Source organism: Ixodes scapularis, unplaced genomic scaffold (genome assembly GCF_016920785.2).
Source record: "Ixodes scapularis isolate PalLabHiFi unplaced genomic scaffold, ASM1692078v2 PGA_scaffold6__148_contigs__length_123643588, whole genome shotgun sequence".
Lineage (NCBI taxonomy): Eukaryota > Metazoa > Arthropoda > Arachnida > Ixodida > Ixodidae > Ixodes > Ixodes scapularis.
This window is the reverse complement of record NW_024609881.1, coordinates 17,896,901-17,916,248: the sequence shown is the minus strand read 5'-3', so window position 1 is coordinate 17,916,248 and position 19,348 is coordinate 17,896,901. Positions and strand designations below refer to the sequence as shown.

The following is a 19,348-nucleotide window of genomic DNA, read 5'->3' as shown; positions in this document are numbered from 1 at the left end:
TAGTGCGCCGTTACCGAACAGTTGAAAATGTCATTAATTTTAAAAAGCTACGTGCTAAGGCCCGCTGTGTAAGACGCCAATCAAGAAAAACCACCTGGATGTCTTATACTTCCTCAGTCAACAGTTCCACAGGTGTAAAAGTCGTATGGGACAGGGCCCATAGAATTAGAGGGGATTACCGTGCATTTACCATCCCTCTCTTTACACTAGATGGCAGTCGTGTTCCCACACCAGAACAGCAGACAAATATTCTTGGTGAACACTTCCAGTCTGTCTTGGGATCTGACCATTATTCAGACACCTTTCTGAAATACAAGGCTGCCAAAGAGAAAGCACCAATAAAATGTACTGTAGGCTCTAAAGAGGCTTATAATCAACCTTTTACCCCTGTGGAACTGATGATCGCCCTTGGCAAGGGAAAGAGTTCATCCCCTGGTCCAGACCTTATTCATTACAGTATGCTTCAGCATTTACATCCTGCAACAATAGATACCATCTTGTCATTTTTTAGCTGTGTATGAAGCGGTGGAGCTTATCCCACTCTCTGGAAAAAGGCAATTGTGATTCCTTTGCTAAAGCCTGGAAAAGATCCATCATCACCTTCCAGCTTCAGGCCCGTTTCACTGACCAGTTCCCTTGGAAAAACGTTTGAACGAATGGTGACGTCTAGGTTGGTGTATTTCTTAGAGCAGAAAAACTTCTTCGACAAATTCCAATGTGGATATCGGACGGGGCGATCAGCTGTTGATCACCTTGTTCGCCTAGAAAAACAGTCAGGGATGCCTTTGTTAACAGACAACATTGTTTATCGGTGTTTTTCGATATTGAGAAGGCATATGATACCACATGGCGGTACGAAATTTTAAGTGATTTATTTTCCGCTGGAATTCGTGGGAAAATGCTAGCTCTTATCAAGAGCTTCCTCGATGAGCGCTCGTTCCAAGTGAGGTTGGGCACGATACTTTCTGAAACGTTTGTCCAGGAGAATGGTGTTCCCCAAGGGTCGGTACTGAGTGTTATTTTGTTTCTGATCAAAATGAACTCTCTTACACAGGTTCTTCTCCGATCTCTCTCCTATGCGCTTTATGTTGATGATGTGCGAATTTCCTGCTCTTCGTGTAATTTAGCTATTTGTGAACGGCAAGTTCAACTAGGTATTAATGGAATGGCACGTTGGGCAGATGAGAATGGTTTCCGTTTCTCAGCAGAGAAAACAGTCTGTGTTCTGTTTTCCCTTCGAAGGGGTATCATTACAGAACCCACTCTAACTTTGGGAGGTCAGACCTTAAACGTACGTCCTGAGCATACATTTTTAGGGGTTATTTTTGATAAGAAACTTAGCTTCTGTAGTCACATCTTGCAACTAAAAAAGAAATGCCTGCTATAGCATTGAATATTTTAAACGTTCTTTCTCTCAAGTCCTGGGGTAGTGACAGAAGGTGCCTGCTGCGTTTGTATCAGTGCCTTGGTCGATCGAAATTAGATTATGGTTGCATGGTGTACGGCTCGGCACGGCCGTCTCTTCTTCGGATCTTGGATCCTGTCCACCACCTGGGACTACGACTTGCAACGGGGGCTTTCCGGACCTCTCCAGTTCTCAGTCTCTACGCTGAATCTAATGAATACTCTCTTGGAAAAAGACGTCTGTTCTTGGGCCTTCAATATCACTTAAGAGTTCGCTCTATGCCTCGACATCCTGCACTCGAAGTGTTTCTGGACACGCGGTATGAGAGGAAGTACCAGAACAAACCTTCTGTTATACCTCCTTTTCCCTGCGCCTTAAATCTGAGGCCAAGAGCTTTGCAATAGACTTGTCGAGTCCGGTAGCAGTGTTGCCCAGCCCAGTTGCACCCTGGAATATCACGCCTATTCCGATAAATTTTTCTCTTGCCAAGTATGACAAGAAGAATGTACCAGCGGAAGATCTTAGGCAAGAGTTCTTCCAAATCTCCGAAAACTACAAAAACTTTGTACAGTTCTACACGGATGGAACGAAGAGGAGCAGCAGTGTTGGATGTGCTGTAGTCGGGCCGTCATGCAGTATTGTAACACGGCTCAGCAACCAAGCCACACTCTTTTCTGCAGAGTCATATGCCCTACTGGTAGCTGTGGATACTATCATCAGAAGGAATATCAAAACCGCCGTAATTTTCTCAGACTCTCTCAGTGCACTCCGTGCACTTGCATCCCTAGATAGATCAAAATATACTTTTATTCGGCAAATACGTAACAAGATTGTAGCTGCCAGAAACTCCAACATCACCATTAATTTCTGTTGGGTCCCTAGCCACGTCGGTATAGTCGGAAATGAGGAGGCCGATAAGGCTGCTAGAACATGTCAGGACATGGACACAGAGGTTACCTGCATCCCATACCTGGATTACAGGTCATCATTGGAAAAGTCGATTAAAAAGAAATGGCAGGAGGAATGGGACACTGAAGTCCATAATAAACTCCAATACGTGAAGCCTGTTCTTTCTGAATGGGCCAGTTGCCGACATAACGAGCGTTTTTATGAAGTTGTTCTCTGTCGCCTGAGAATTGGTCACACCCACCTCACACATGGCTTCCTTCTGCGATCAGAGGATGCTCCAATATGTGAAGAATGTGGTGAAACACTCTCCGTCTTGCACATTCTCATTCAATGCCCGAAATATCATGAGGAGCGTCGCACCAACTTTTCACGTTTTTTTAGAGAACAGATCCCATTCCACCCAGCCCTTTTGCTGGGAGAGGAGCCTCTTGTTCCTCATAACCAAGTTTTTAACTTCCTAAACAGCATTGGCCTACTACAGCACATTTAAGTTTGTGGATTCTCTTTGTATTGTCTGCATTTCATGAAAGATTTTAAACTCTCATATCATGCCTCACCTTTAACTAAATAGCACCGCAGTTTTTTCTTCTACCATTGTTATGGCGCACCACTGCCTTAGCAGCCGCTGCGCCATTAAAACCCAAAATCAAATCAAATTAATCAACCATCCATCTCACACGTGACATGTCACGCGCACTGATAGCCAGAGAGATCTACGGTCGCGTTGGCCACAACATCGTTTAAACTTTCTATGACTAGGCTTCACCAATATTGCAACGTGCCCTCTCCTAGTACTTCTAACCTCCTTGTTCGCCGTACTCTATGGAACACACGCTTTTGAACCGAAAATCTAAATGACGTTTTAAACGACGGCAGGCGCACTGAAGGGAGAAAGCAAGGTGCTCCTCTCCGGGGAGTTCCACAACTGAGGTAATCTAGTGACGTTGACTGTCACGTTAGGTGGCATCATGATATGCCATTGTAACATCCCCTGACACTGACATTAGGTGACATGATGACATGAGATTGCGACATCATGTAATACCTGACGCGACGTGACACCGTGACGTCACGGGGCACTATGAAGGCTTTATACATTTAAAAAAAACAACCTCGCAATGTGCCCTTCAGTGGCTTTCACCCTCTTTTGTTCGGCAAGAAACTCAATGGCGCCATTTGCCGGGTAGCCCTCACACACTTCCGGTCCGCGTATATTCTCTAATGATGTGCGCATCATTCTTGTACCAAAAGAGTAAATTACGTCTGATAGCACTATAGGCGAACATTTACTGAAGGTAGTGCGTAGATTAAATCTCTCAAATACTGCAAAAGCCGGCGTCTAGTTTGGAACCGGAAGTGTTTGGGGGCTATTTGAACACTGGCGCCACCAGGTTTCAACTCACACGACAAAAAGCGATTAGGAAGAACACGGAGGAGCCCTACATATGCTAGGCATTTAGAACATTACGAAAAATGCGAAAAAGGCAGTAATTTTTTTTTTCTTTACTTCCTCGGCAAAAAAGTAAAAGAGGGCTTTTTTTCCAGGATTGTTTACGGATATGAGCAGCCATTCGACCCTTGTGACGAACGAAGAGAAGCTTCTCCTCCACAAGGAGGTCGCCGAAGAGGTGGCCAAGCTGTGGGCCGACCAGGAGGCCGGTGTTGCGCCCTTCCGCTCTACCGTGTTTCTGGTGCGCGCCCAAAAACCCCGACCCTAAACGCTGGTTCACACACTTGCGTTTGACTGCGACCGACCGCGCCGCAACCGCCGCAACTTTCAGCGATGGTGGCACCGTGGTGGGAAAAACGCACTCCCTAGCTTCTGATTGATCGGCTTCACAATAAAAGGGTTTGCCCATACCTTCCTGACGTGAAAAAGTAAAGTACGGCCCTAATACAGCTCGTATATATATATATAAAAAAAAAGTTCAGCCTTTCCACTTTCGTGAAGAAGGGAGACCAGCAAAGCTGTACTCGATACACTCTGTGCTTCTTCTTCGTCGTCGTCGTCTGTTTTTCGCGCTGTTTCCAACGATTAATTCCCACCAACGCGCCCAACTATCCATTCTTCTATTATAGCTGGAAAGGTTGCCGCCATCTACGAGCGACGGCGGAAACCATACTGGTTGTGTGCTTGCCGCCGTCGCTTATAGATGGCAGAAGCTGTCCAGGCAGGTTTGTGTCGACATACACGGACACTCTCCAGGGGAACCTAGCCCTTAACAGTTCCGCTGTAAAAACTAGACTTATAGCGTCGCAGACCCAGCCTCGTACCCCCTGTTCTACGACGATCAACCAGATGACAGCCATTTTGATGGGCACCAATGCGCCCCCTATAGGTCGTGAAAGTTGCGAATACAAAAGTCACGTATTGTATTGTATTGTATTCTGCGGCGCAATCTCTTTGAAACGAGAGTCGAAGTTCGACACGCCAAAAAAGTTAAAAAAGAAAAAAAGGAAAGAAAAGAAAGAAAAAAAAGGGGGAGAGAAGGGGGGAGGTCGTCAGGGCCCACCATCTGTCGTCGATGACCCCTGGTGGGCGGAAGGTAACAGCTACACGATCACGGTGGTCCGATCGGTACGCGCTGACTTCTCGGTGCGCAAATCACCGTCGCACTTTCCACCACGCCTCCAGTCTTTGCCTAGAACAGGCCACGTGGTCATGTTCGTTCGTGAAGCCGAGTGCCTGCTCGACGCGGGAATTCCCAATGGGCGCTGGCAGGAGCTTCTGGCACGTGAGCAGCAAATGCTCGGTGGTCTCTTCGTCTTCTCCACAGGCGCTGCATGTCATGTCCGTCACGTTGCTGTCAAACTTTCGACGGTACTGTCTTGTGCGCAGGGCACCACCGCGGGCCTCGATGAGTAGGCGACTTCCCAGCGTGTTTTTGCAGAATGTTATTGGAGCGATCTCGGTCTTGAAAGATGCATACAAATGCATGCTAGTATGCTGTTGCATTCCCAATATCCAGCGCTCCCTTTCGACAGCCTTTATCTGCGTTCGCACTTTACGCACCCAATCTTTTTCAGCTTGAGGCTCATCACTCATGCAAAAGGCTCCAAACTTTGTGCCGAGGCGGGTGACACGATTCCTCCACGTCGAATGGATGTTCTTGAGGTGAATGTAGATGAAAAGTCGCCGGGCCCAGCGGTCTTCGTCCATATGCCGGAGTCGCGCGTAGTACTCTAGCTTGCTGCTGGCTTCTCGTGCCTCGAAAGATGACCATCCGACGTCTCCTTCAACAAGCTCGTTGGCCACTTGTCCATGGCATCCCAGCGCTTGACGTCCGACATTTCTTTGGCGTCGTTCAAGATATTCACGAAGCTCGCTGGGTATGCCAATGACAGAGTTTCCAAAAGTCAGTCCGGGTACCGCGACGGCCTTCCAAAGTTCCCTGGTAACGACGTATTGGTCGCAGCTCCAGAGGCACCGTCTTCGCAGTATGTTTCGCTTACGCACTGAGGACGTCCTGAGGTTTTGGTGATGCTCAGCGAGGTAGTTTTCTGTAGCTGATAGTGTCACGCCAAGGTACCTGTACTTGGTGCAAACAGGGATCGCCGCACCCTGTAGGATGAATGGTACAATGTTCTCCTCCTCGCGGGAAAAAATAACTGTCGCTGACTTGTCAGCATTGAAGCGTAATTGGAGTTGATCCGCCTCGGCCTCACATGTGGCCAGCAGTTTCCTCATGTCACCCACACTGTCGGCCATCAAGACAAGGTCATCAGCGTATGCAAGTCCAGGTAGCCGCCATGTAATCACCTCCCCGTGTTGGAGATGCGTCAAAGAAAAACCGATGGCCGTTTTCTCCAGCGCCCTTTCCATGCTAGATGCATACAACATGTACAGTGTCGGCGACAATGGACAACCCTGTCGTAGTCCTTTTTCAACTATAACCTCGTCAGATTTCACACCGTTGAAAGATGCCGTCACAACATTTTTATCGTAGAGCCGCTGGATTAACGTCACCCAGGTTTCAGGCATATTAAGCTGTTTTAATCTTTTTAGAAGCATGGTATGAGGAATGCAATCATATGCTTTCGCTATATCAAGGAAGCAAGTAATCATTGGTCGCTTCTCCCTCCGTGCAATCTCGATGCATTGCGTCAACGTAAAAAGATTATCTTCCAAGCGTCGCCCACGTCTAAAACCGTTCTGCAACTCAGTCAGTATGCCGCTCTCCTCGGCCCATTGTGTTATACGCCCATTAATTATGGTCGCGAACACCCTGTAGGCAACCGGCGTGACCGTGAGTGGTCGGTAGTCGTGTAACAACTGCTTGTTGCCGCCTGTCTTTGGAATGAAGGAAACTCGACCACGTCTCCAGTCGCTGGGAATCGGGTCATCGCCGCAGCAGATTTGACTAAACAGGTGTGCCAGGTGCTCTCGTGCGTCGGGTCCTAAACCTTTGAGCACCTTGGCGGAGATTCCATCCAGCCCCTGTGCTGTGCTGCCGTTTAGCCGCGCCAGTGCACGTTCTACCTGAACACACCCCACGACTGTTGCATTTTGGTCGACTGTGGTACTCTGCGGGGCATCTTCTAAATGCGGGATTTCATCCCTCATGCCTTCATGATCGCAGTTCATTTGTTCCGTCCCAAAGAGAGTGTAGAGATATTCACCCAGAAGTTCTTTTATGTTCTTTACCTCACTTAGATTGTCCGGATCCACCAGTTGGGGAGAGCTGTCTTTCCCATCTAGACTACTAATGTAGCGCCAGAACTTCTCTCCGGCTTTTTTTCCGCCCTTTCGTATGTCTGCCATCTCCTTGCAGTCATGTGCTTGTTTTTTCTTTTCAACAATAGCTTGTGTTAGTGCCTTGCGTCTTTGGTACTCCTCCCAGAGTTGCAACGTCTCTGGACCTTTTCCAAACGACTTTAGTGCTTGGCGATGTCCTCGGTTCGCGTCTTGTCGGTACCGAATCGCTCTCCCGATTTCAGCGTCCCACCACGGGACAAGCCGTCTTTTTCCTTGCGTGCTCCTTGCCACCGAACGCTTGGCAACTGCCTGCCTAAGTTCCGTGGCGTATTCTTCATACGTTGCGGCCTTCATGCGTTGCTCACTTTCTTCGAAGTCTTGACATACAGCCTCGATATCCCCCTCGCGCAGCCGAAACGTCAATGCGCGCTTTGGGCGACTGCGATGCCGTTGGATTGCTCCGAAATGTAGTAGTATGGTACTATGATCGCTGCCAACGCTCCGTTCACCATTGTCGTCCACAACTATTTTTTGAAGGCGGTTTGACAGCCTCTTGGAGGCGAGGGCGTAATCAATGCAGGTTTTTTTGTCCCGCACCATCCATGTATACTTTCCTTCACACTCTTCTCTCAGGTTTAATATCTCCAAGTCCAAGTCTTCCGCCAGTTGTCTCAACATGTGTCCATTCTTGTCTTCGCGGCTGTCCAGCTCAACCAGGTGACCATTAAAGTCCCCCATCAGTAGCACGGAATGGCTTCGTTCCAAACTTTGGACGTCGTGTCGAACGCAGTCTAGAATGGCCTTGTTTTCATCTTGCCTGTTATTTCCCACCGAAAGATAAATGGCACATACAGCTGTCGGTGCGTTCCCGACTTGTCCTTCCACCCATATGTGTTCTCGGCACCTTTCAAATTTCCTGACCCATGCTTGCCCTTTCTGAGGCCATAGTAAGCCCACACCCCCTCCCCGTCGGTTGCCTTCCACCCTGTTACACCCAGCCCAGCACCATGAAGGGTCCACTGGGGGCTCTTCAGCGTCACGCAAGTGAGTCTCAGCAACCCCAAATAAAGAGAATTGTTGTTCACTGAGCATTATATATAACTCATTCCACTTCCGTTGACGTCTTGCACCATTCAAATTTAAAAAACCAACGATAACACTTCCTTTTTGTCTCGTTCGACCAGGAGGCAGCGGTAGGTCGGAAGTCGTGGTTTGCTTCTTGTCCATACCCCCTAACACTGCATTCCCGCCAATTGTTGGCGGACTATGCGATTCACCATTTGCGCAACCTCCAGCGGCGTCATGCCTGCCTGGTGCTGGACGTAGCCAGTGAATAGGGGTGACTCCTGATATGTAGGTAGACCCATTCTCAGTGTTGACATTGGATAACTCTCTCTGTCTTTCATGGTCACCCTCGGCCCTGTCATCCCGCCGCTCTGGTGTACAGGAATAAGGGGTACCCCTATCTCGGGAAAAGTAGGAACCTGGGACAGTTGTTCGCTTTGGGGTTGCAGCATATACTCCGGCTGGCTGCTCAGCGGAGGTTGGTGTCCTTTCACCTGAGTCTTCAGTCGTAGATCCTTGACGTGAGGCACTCCGATATGGGGGGGTCCAACAGTCATCCCTGGGATGTCGTAAGTAACGCACTTTTTTTGCAACATTTCTGTGCGTCCCATTTGTGGGTAGCTCCCATATCGCCACGGATCGCTCTGATACCGGCTTCCGACCTTGTCCCTTCTTCTGAGACCTAAAAAACGGCTTGCCACTGCACCTAGTCGTTCTGTCACCACTCGGATACCTTCTTCGCCATATTGGAGTCCGTCCTTTTGCATTGCTCTCTTGCTTGTCAGCTCACGGCTCAGGTCGATGAACCTTGCTTTGATGCTCTTGCATAGTTGCTTGAGCCTGGCGTTCAGTAGCATGGTCGCCGCATGTATTCGTTTGCCCCTCCTGTCGCTCTCCGGCACTGAACAGATCGCCAAAGATGCCTTCCGGTTGGACCATTTCATCCTCAGTCGCTCCACTATTGCTTCCGGTTGTTCACCCCTGAGTATGTCGTTTACGCCCACATGTAGTATATACAGACGTGGCACGTTTCTAGCTTGTTCTTCATACGTCTCGAGCAGTTCATGCACTACCTGCGTCGTGGCAGTTCTGTTCATTACAAACTCCAAGCTTTGGGGAGCTCTGACCTCTTCAATGAGCGCCCTAGCAATCCGTGCGACATTTCCATCTCCGGCGATAATTATTTCTCGTTGTATTCCCGGCGGAGGTCTGATCTGCTCTTCTTTAACTGTCGGCTGTATGCTGTCCATTCTCTTCTCAGCGATATCGCGGACATGTTTTTCCGGGGCGAACTTGACCGTGCAGTCTCTGATAGCTTCGGAATTGTGAGGGCTTCCTTGGAAGTCGTCAATGTCGCACTGTGTCCCGGTGTTCCTCAGTGCGGAGAGGATGTCAGTCTGCTGACATCGAGTTAAGTCGGTGTGACTTCCCTCAGAAACTGCATCTTCTGTTTCTTTCCCCACATCTGTAGAATTTCTGATCTCATATATTGCTTCAACCGCAGTCGGGTTAAGCTCCATTTCAGTGCTAGGGCTTCTCGGCTTTTTCTCCAATTTTTCTACCCGTAGCTCTAGGTGTTCGGAATTCAGCGCCATCTGGTGGCTCAAATAGCAGTTTACCTTTTGCCGTATGGCGGCCGGTAATCGACCTGCAGTCTGTAGTAGTTTTGCCGGGCACCATCATCTCCGCAAGTCAATGCGGAGCGCAAGTTCGTCTGCTTCTTTTGCAGCGGTTCTGGTGACGTCAGAAAGACGCCGAGAATGAAGGATAGTGGGTAGACCTCAAGGCAGCTTGCTTTGAGGTGTACCCACTATCCTTCAATCAGAGCTCGGTGTCTTCTTGACGTCACCGCAACTCCTGCGCAAAAAGCCAGGCGACTTTCTCACTGCATAGGAGTCGAGAATGGGTGTTTTTACCTTACAATTCTTTCTGGATCCCTCAGATTCGATGGTGATAAATATACAACCGGTAAGAAAGAAGCTCCGACCCACGTCAAAATCATGTGATAGATGATAAGCACGTAGCGCTCCCCGCATGCGTTTCTCGGTAAAGATTGCGGTTGCCTAAGCTGCCGCGGAAACGGCAGCGTACGAAGTCTTTCATATATAAAGAAGATTTGGTACAGTGCATTTACTAGTCTCGTCAATAATTTGATATAGACCCTTTAGCTATTTACAAACATGAACTGCCGCTTGCATTCCAACCGACTTCCGGCCGCACCGTCTTTGCAAGGCTCTTGAGCTTGCTTATGTCACCAGTGCTACAAAAGCATAAATGCCACACGGACAACAAAGTTGGAAATCTAACGAGGGCCTTCGGCAGTACAATATTATACCTACATCTTGGAGGAGGCAAGTTGGTTTACAAAAATACTCAAAACATTTTGACAGATCTCGCACTCCCCCTTTCTTTTGGCGTTCACCTGGAGAATAAACGTTTCACCTACATTTCAATCACCGGTGTTAAGTTTGCCTTTGTACATTCTTTTTATAAACCGTACGTTCTCTGGGACGCTTGGGCGCGGCGATAATCCGATTACGACGCCTTAGCAAAGCTTCGTAATCGGATTATGACCCGTCCAAGCGCACTCCAGCCGAGCAAGATGGCAGCGCCCTGAAGCCGGATCGTTGCAGGCAACATTACTAGAACACTCAGTGGGGAAACTCGCCGTCGAAACCTGGGCCGCTGGCGTCCACCGAGACCGAGCTAAATGCGACAACAGCGCCACTCTTTGTCATTTGTCTGTACTGTGGTCACATTGAGCTTTTAGAAAGCATGTTTTTGCGTAAGAACAAACGGAAAAGACTCTTTTTGTATGAAATTTGTTGGAGTTTAGTACAAAATGAAGGGCGCGTGATGTTTTTATCATCTTTAGTTTGCAAGGTTTTGCGGAACAATATTGTTTTTATACAACCATGCCTCAGCGGTCCTTTCGGGTAGTGCGTACCGACCTAGGTGCAATTTAAAGGGCATCTCCGCTACATTTTTGACGTTTAGAAAACTATGTAGCCCACTTCAGTATCATGTAGGAAGACCCCATGTCAAATATTACGATCCAATTCCGTTTATATATTTAATACACTGGGCAGCAAACCTTCAAGTGAGCCAAGTCGCCGAAATCTGCCAACTCTAGCGTGCGACATGAGGCGCAATCGTCAGCGCAGTGAATGCGACGGAGTTTGAGCGGCAAACGTTGAGCCACTACGTCAGAGGCATGACTACGTCATTCTCACGTTTTGTTTGTTTTTACTTCTCAGAGCGAAATTGAACGATGACGTCATCAGTTTCTCCTCCCGGTGTTGGCTGACCGGGCGTTCACGTGATCACCGTAACGCGGATGCGCTAGTTTGCGCTGCCCTGCGCGCTTATCGGTCTGTTTCTCCGCTCCCCTTCTCCTCTTTCGTCTTCTCCCCCTCCCCCTCTCCCCCGGACCATCACCGTCCACGCCATGCGAAGCGACCTTCCCGTGTCGCGTGTCCTGTCCCTCGCTCCCTCCCGAACGTCACAAGACCACGTGGTTCGACGTGACGTGGCCATGACTCTGACGACCCGAGACCAATGTTGCGTGACGCAACCGAAGTTTCGGGTTCGGTATCAGCTGATGTTTAAATTAGGATTACACAAATAATATTCCACATTTCGCGAATCCGAAGACGTAGAGTTGTTTAGTAGTGCTTTGTGAATTTGAATCACATGTAAGCCTAAAGTTTTCAGATTTGAGCGGAGTGGCCCTTTAACTTCGGTAGAAATTCGCGGCGCGTCCGCTGGGGAGACGGGGGTGGCACCCCTGTAACCTCTTCCGCTGTATCTGTTTCGGCACTAAAATGGCCGATTAAAGCCAAAATAAAAGTAATATGCAGTTCCTCGAGTGGCCGCTGCGGGAGAAATGGCGGCGTTGAGTTTGCCATTAGCTCGGTTCTGGTGGATAGATTGGGGCCACTTTTTCAGAGCAGGTTCTAGTAACGTTGGTTGCAGGTGACACCACAGCTTCGCTGTCAAAGCACCTTCACAGCGTAAATTGGAGCCTTCATTTTTTTTTTTTTTTTTTTTTGCGCGCTTTTTTTTTTTTGCTTTGGTAGCAGCGGGTCGCGGGTCGGGCTTCATTGGAGGAACCACGGCCAGCCCCGGTTCGGTCGGAAGACCTCCGCGGCCTGGACGTGGCCCGCGGGCCGGGGTTTCGAGACCCTTGTCCTAGACCATGAACGCAAAGTTGGGAACCCATATGCTCGCAATATGGAGGCTCTAGTTAGGGTGGGAGCAACTGCTAGATCAGGGCTCACGGGATATGGACGCCATTTAAGTGATACATTTTGCTGGGAGTCTATGGGCAAAGAATCGTTTCATTTCCTAACTCAGGTTATAAGAGTCCATTGATGTGCTTAAATAATTGACGCAAGGTATAATTGATTACTTTTCTACAGCCACCAGTCTTGTTCAGATAGGATTTGTTTAACACGAAAAATGGTAAATTCCAACATCTTGGATGCTGCTGCTTGTTTGGCAACCCTGTTTTTTTTCCACTAGGGAGAGAGGAGAGAGAAAAAATGCCCCGCGCGTCGTTTGCACCGCGGAGTGGGCTGTACCTGAAATCCGGCTGGCGTTCCAACTCGGTTTAAAATCGCGTCATTTTTGGAATTCCAAGCTCGGATGCGCGGATTTTAATATGCAGGTTAAATCTCGTCCACACTCTTGCAACCGAGTACGACCGAGAGGCACAATACCGGTTTTTAATCCTCTTAAGACGTCTTGGGACCAGCTCCGCAGCAGCGCGCCCGGTCCTAAAGCGCGAAACACATGTACGACGAAACCGTCCGATCCGACGTCCGACCGCGCGATACGACGGTCAAAGGCGAGGGTTTTCAACGCTCTCCGAGGCTACGAAAACCCTCTCCCCCCCCAAGGTCATTGCGGCAGTCCGCACGTCGGATCGGACGGTTTCGTCGTACATGTGTTTCGCGCTTAAGACGTCGCAAGAGGATTAAAAACCGGTCTTGTCTCTCTCGGTCGTACTCGGTTGCAAGAGTGTGAACGGGCCTTTATTGTGTAATGCTATGCTCGATAAAAATACTAGCCTGCGTGCAAATAAAAAAAGAAAAAAAAAGATAAATTGTGTTAGAGTGGCCGGTCCTCCGGTGAAAAGTAAATCCGGTTGCTGTAGCTTTTTTACTATAAAAGTTCGTACTGCTGTAGGCCTCTAGCGATAGTGAGAGGAAGTCTGGAATAATAAATACAAACGTGCTCTCCCGGCGCAATAGACGCAGTCGTTGAAGGTAGTACTGCCTGCTGACTCCACTGCTTTTGAAGTAACGGAACAAAAATACGCTAGTTGATCCTGAAATAAAACGACAGAGCGCTAGAGGCTGATTTTGGAGTAGCTATAAATATTCTAATGACGAATTCCACCGGTCGTTTTGGAGCGCGCCGGGATCGACTTTTCTGGAGCGAGCCTATTTCACTGGGCGATCGGGATCGAGACCTACGTGTTTCACTGGTCGTTTTGGATTAGCTCCCGCACCAGATCTCGATCTGGATCCGAGAAAAGTCGCTCTCACGATTTCGGCGGATTCAACCGGAAGCCAGTCGGACCAGCCCTCGGCGCACACACGTGACTTCCTTTCTCGTGGGGCATTTCGCCTGATCTCGCCCATCTCGCCGCAGAAGAAGAAGCAGCACGTCGCAGGCTGGGCTCCTAGATTGTCTCGACATCAGAAGAATTCGTAATGGCCGCTTGCTTACCCCTTGGCTCGACAGCCGGTTCGTTTTCCAGGAAGCAGAAGAGAAGGTATTTGCCGCGCTACGGGCATTCCGGCAATCTTTGCTAGAAGCGCCTGAGCCATTCCTGCCGCTCGTGCGTCGAACACGTGTTAGCGCCGCGATTGCGAAAACGTCTTCGAAACGACCGCGGCGGCCGCGGAAAGGGGATTCCCGGGCAGTTGAATGACGGGAAGGCATCCGCCGATCCCGGAGCAGTGGTTATGTTCCATGGGGATCCGTAGGCGGCGCGACCCCGTTCGGATTGTGTGCTCCAGTCCGGATCTGGTCAACTGATCCCGGCGCGCTCCAAAACGCCCAGTGGAATTCGCCATAAGAACGCGAACCATTTCATAACGGCAGCCACGAGCGAGAGTTCGATGTTCGGTACAGTCCGCCGGTACAGTCCGAAGATGGAGAATAGCAACCTCCCGGTTTGCCGTCTGCTAGCGGGGTCGGGCGCGTGCCCTCTCTCTCGTTTTACCCTGCCGCACCTGCTGAACTTCTTGGGAGTGTGGAGAAGGCGCTACGGTCGAGCAAGATGGCGCCGCCCTGAGAGCGCTAAATGGGATGGTCTATTGCCGTAGCGAGAAGGAAGCGAGAAAGGCTACGCCAAGGCGTTCGTTGCTTGCAATGGGAGGCAAGAGGAGGAAAGGCTCATGGGGCAGCGGAGTTGCAACAGAGCGGGCGTCTGCTCTCGTGCAGGCAACATTGGCGCATACCCTTTCCCAATCCTCTCACTCAGGCGCCGCCATCTAATTGCCAACGCCCTCCAGCATTTGAGTTGCGCCCACCCTCACTAGAGCCTCCCTAGCTCGTACCAGCGCCTTTCACCCCTCCTGTGGGGCCAGGCAGCCCACCCCCGAAAGGTCGAGGGCCAACATAAGGCAGGAGAGGGTGTCAAGAACTTCGTGCTCACTGCCTTTTGTAAACTCGCAGTTTCGCCCTTTGATTTGTTTATAGGACTAGTATGGGCCCTCACATGGTGTGATAACAAGAATTAAAATGGCACCGCCCCATCGTGTTTCTTTTTTTTTTTTTATAGAACAAGGGAGTAATTACATTGTCGTTCCCGTTGAGTGCACTTGAAAATAAATCGAACTCAATGTGTGTCATAAAAAACAAAAATATTCATACGGCAGTTTTTGTTGTTCTGACGATTTTTATAGCAGCAGTCCGAGAAAATACTCGCATGTTAATGGTGACATTTTCTGAAAGCGAGATTCTCTATACTCCGTGTCAATAGTTGTGTGCAGTGCATGCGAAGGCAACGCCAGACGAATAGAGAAAGGGCGAGCACTAGGAAGGCGGGAAGAGAGAGGAGGGCAAGGGAGAGCACTAGGAAGGTTAGAGAGGAGAGGATAGTGCTTGCCCTTTCTCCCCTTGCCCGGCATTGCCTTCGCCTGTACTGCACGCAACTAGTGACACGGGGTATAGCTCACAGCTTTATATTTGGCAGTTGGTCCCGCTGAGCGAGAGTTCGTGTAGCCGAGGTCAGTTTTTGAGCGAAGAGCTCACACTTACACTGCCGTAGAAGAATTACCGTTCAGATAATGAACAGGACAAAAAGCCAGGAAACAACAATTAAATTAAACACAAGGCAGGAACAGTGTCCAAATAGGAAGTGGATATTTTGCCGGCAGCCGGCGTAGGAGCTGGGGAAAGATGTTGCCGGCAGTGTCCTCTCATTCGCTGGCTACCATCAAGGGACGTCCAACTCTGCCAAAACTTTCTGGGCACTCACTGTGGTATTTCCGAAAAGAGCGGCGAGTGTGTCCATATCTTTAGTCAACGGCGAGCGCACGCGCTATCGTACCTTTGATCGGATTGCCACAAAAACGCTGCCGACTCGTCTGGAAAAAGAAGGAGGGCGCATGGCTTAGGTTAAGTTGCCTTAGATCTGAGGATTCTGAACACTAGTTTTCAGATTTGCATTCGCCACCGGAGCCGTCGTTTCCCGTGTTTACACCCGCTTAGCTTCAGTAAGCTCACGATAATTGAAACACAGATATTTGTACTTCCGGTCAATTCAAAACAGATTTGAAAATTTCAGTTGTGCCGCTATGTTTTGAATGTATTTATAAGCCGCTTAATTCGAACGGCGTTTTCGCTTAATTCATAGTTTTTTGTTCTCGTGGCCCCGTTGAGTGCGCTTCTTTCCGACCACTGGTGCACCGCAGAGAAGCAATACCCGCGAGTTTGCTTTCGTGAGTGTCACTTCTCCGTATTGCGCCGGTGCTCGGAAAGAAGCGCTCTCAACGGGCCTCAAGCGGGCACACATTAGCGGAAAACGGCGTTCACATTATGTGCTTCAAGACTAGCAATGATGACCAAGACGACATCGAGGATGAGGAACAGCTCACTAGCATCCTGCTTTCTGCCCTTGAAGCACATGATGTGAACGCCGAGCTGGCGGAATATGCTAGCCTTGACGCCGATGTGTGTGTGTTTGTCGTGATGACTCATTAGAGGAAATAGTACAAAGTGATGCCAGCACAGTGCAGCAGTGAGAGTGAAGATGACGATGAAGAAAATGGTGACCCACTACCAACTGTCACAGCCCCTGAGGTCTTAGAGCACATCGCTCAGCTCAGGAAGTTTCTGTCTGCAAAGGAAGAGTCCCGTAAAGAGCTACTTGCGTTGGCTGGTATTGAAAAGTTTGTTTTGAGATCTCATGTGCTGACTAAACAATCCACAATCGACAACGTTTTTTCCCGATGAATAAGCTTACCGTTACAGTTCTTTCACCAATATGTGATGCCTGTACTTGCTTATAATTAGGCCTATGTAGAGGAAACTTGGCAAAAATCTCCTTTGTATATGTAACAAATCATAACGTTGTCTAGTATCATATTTAGATGAATTTCTGATCATTCAAACTAAAATCTGTGACTTCCTGGAGTTTGAATTAATGCGAGTTTACTGTATACTGACAGGCAGGCACGTACCCCGGGAGGGGGCCATGAGGCCCGGGCCCCCCCGAAATCTTTCCTTTTGCTGGGGCCTCCTCTCCCCCCCCCCCCCCCCTCTCATACAGCATTTTGTAACGTCAAAATAGGGGGTAGACCTCAAGTCATCTAGCATTGAGGTTTACGCACTATCCTTTCAATCAAAACCAATCAGAGCTCGTCGTCATTCTGACGTCACCGCAACTCCTGCGAAAGAAGCAGACCATCTGCTCTCCGTGCGTCCGTAGACTCAGTCACAGATCATGTTCTTCTTTTTTTTTTTTAATGCTTTAGATTGTCTCATTAACCAACCATTGCTTATTGTATTCAATATCCGTTATAATTCGTGAGTAACCACTTTTTCCTCTGTAATGCTTATGCCCCGAGGATAAATCAAACAAATAAAGTGCCAAATATCTAAGGGGCGTTAGCCGTTCTGGTTTCCTTGCTCCAATGCCACTGAACGCATGTACAAGTTGGTGGGTTATTTACAGGTTGCACTCTTGAAGTAGCAGTTCTATTGCCGTTGATATTCTGGTATGCAACAGGCAACTAACTAGCAAACGCTATAGCTATAGTTGGTGAAAGTCTAAGAATTCGGTAGAAGCCTTCCGCCGGACCTTGGCTGCGCTAGCGCTAGCCTGAGCTACTCTCATTTGTGAGGCAAGTGTCGAGATGGGCTGCTGAAGCAGAGATGGCTCGATGCAGTTCTGAAGGAGTAGATTTGTTATATCGGCACGCCCATCAAAGAACTACGTTACCAGTTAAGGAGATTGAATAATATTTGGTGCGTCAATTTCTATTTTTGTTGCCAGCAGACAAAGAAGGTGGATTTGTGATCATGCCACGGGGCGTTTTTGGAACCAAGGCCGTGTTAGCCATTGACTCGGTTTTTCAGCGTAACACTAGTATCTCATTAACAAAGGTCAAAAGTGAAGCAAAAAAATTATGTAGTGAGCTACAGCTAAAACAATTGTGCTCCTCTATTGAACGCAGTAGGAACCTTAGCTTAGAGCTTTTTTTCAGAGCAAAAACACATAAAGTAGATTGCCAATTAAGGGTGATTGTATCTGATAAAGGTTCGTGGCAGAAGTCTATTGCCTTATTCTTGCAGGAGAAATTAAATCTCTTGCCGGTTCAGGATCCTTTTATGCTAAAACACTCTAGCGAATTGATAAAGTTTCTAACGAACTCTAATGATTGGCATCTCAAGGCCTTCTCAGTGGACATAAAGGACCTCTACTACTCTCCTCCGCAGGATGAGCTGTTGAAGTGTGTGGAGGACTGCATTGACTCTTTTGGTGTTATTGCTTTTCAGACCGCGTCAGGAATTTCCCAAGGTGGTTCCCTTGAATTGCTCACAACATATTTAAGATCTCCGTTTGCGTGTTGGGAGGATAACACCTTTCTCTAAAAAGCAGGGGTATGCATTGGTTCATGCATAGCACCAGTTTTGAGTAACCTTTACCTAGCGCATCGAGACCGGATCCTTTCACGTAGCTTAAATGCTTCTACTGTTCTGAAAATGTTTTGCTTTGTTGATGATTTTTTTGATTGTGCTAGATTGTGCAGCTAATGACTTTCAAATATTGGTCTCTAACGTTCTTTCCTGTTTTAAATCCTGTATAGATCCACTAGAAATCACTCATGAGCTCCCCACAGAAGGTTCCTTGCGGTTCTTGGACCTCGGATTAATTTTTTCGGAGCATCATGTATGTTGGTCATACGAACCGAGAGGCAAGAAACCTCTTCTTAATTTTCAGTTCGCACACTCCAAGCTTGCTAAGCGAGGCATTGTTAAATTATGTCTCACCAATGCGCTTAATAAGTCTTGTATTCATTTACTTAAGGTTAGCTGTGATGCTCAAATTGCCAGGTTAAAGTCAATAGGATATCCTAGTACATTAGTTACAGCCGTGGCAGAGGATTTATTGAAGAAAATAAGATGGGGTGAACGACCTAAACGCAATACAGAAAAGAAAAGGACGGCCGTTGTTCCCTATATACAAAAAGTTTCGCACGGCCTTAAAAAGATAGGAAACCGCATTAACATTAATGTTGCTTTTTCAGCACCAAATAAGCTTCTCAGCCTGTGCAGGAGGGTGAACGGATCGGCACACCCGGAAGTTGGTTGTTCAAAAAAGCACCACAAAAGCTTTGTAAATTGTACTGAAGGAGACATATATTATTCTGTCCCACACTCATGTGGTAGAGAGTATGTAGGCCAGACTGGAAGGTGTTTGAATGATCGTTTAAGAGACATTCACCGAGTCGTAGCTGGACACTTGGGAATCCATCGTCGCGATTGTGGCTGTGTAGCACATTTTGAAAATTGTTCTGCAATAGGTAGGAGTCGAAATGCATTGACAAGAGAAATAATGGAAGCGGAAAGGATAGCACATCTGAAGGACAAGTGTGTAAGTAGTCCTTCTATAGCGCCGTCGACCAAAGAGCTCCAATTTCTATCTAAATGATAGCGATGAGGGTGAGGGACGATTTGTAAAGTGTTTCATTTAGGTATATTTCCCGTTTCTTCATTTTTCTTTTCTTTTACTGTTCTTTTGCCTTGTCTTT

General features: G+C 48.2%; 1 protein-coding gene across 1 annotated transcript in view; it reads left to right on the top strand.

Annotated features, from left to right (window-relative positions):
• Positions 1 to 4,032, top strand: part of LOC115331738 — a 46,223-nt gene extending 42,191 nt beyond the window's left edge. Inside the window, exon 3 of the mRNA XM_029993972.3 lies at positions 3,860 to 4,032. Coding sequence (XP_029849832.3) covers positions 3,860 to 4,032 — 173 coding nt within the window. The remainder of the gene's footprint in view (positions 1 to 3,859) is intronic.
• The last annotated feature ends 15,316 nt before the right edge of the window (positions 4,033 to 19,348 follow it).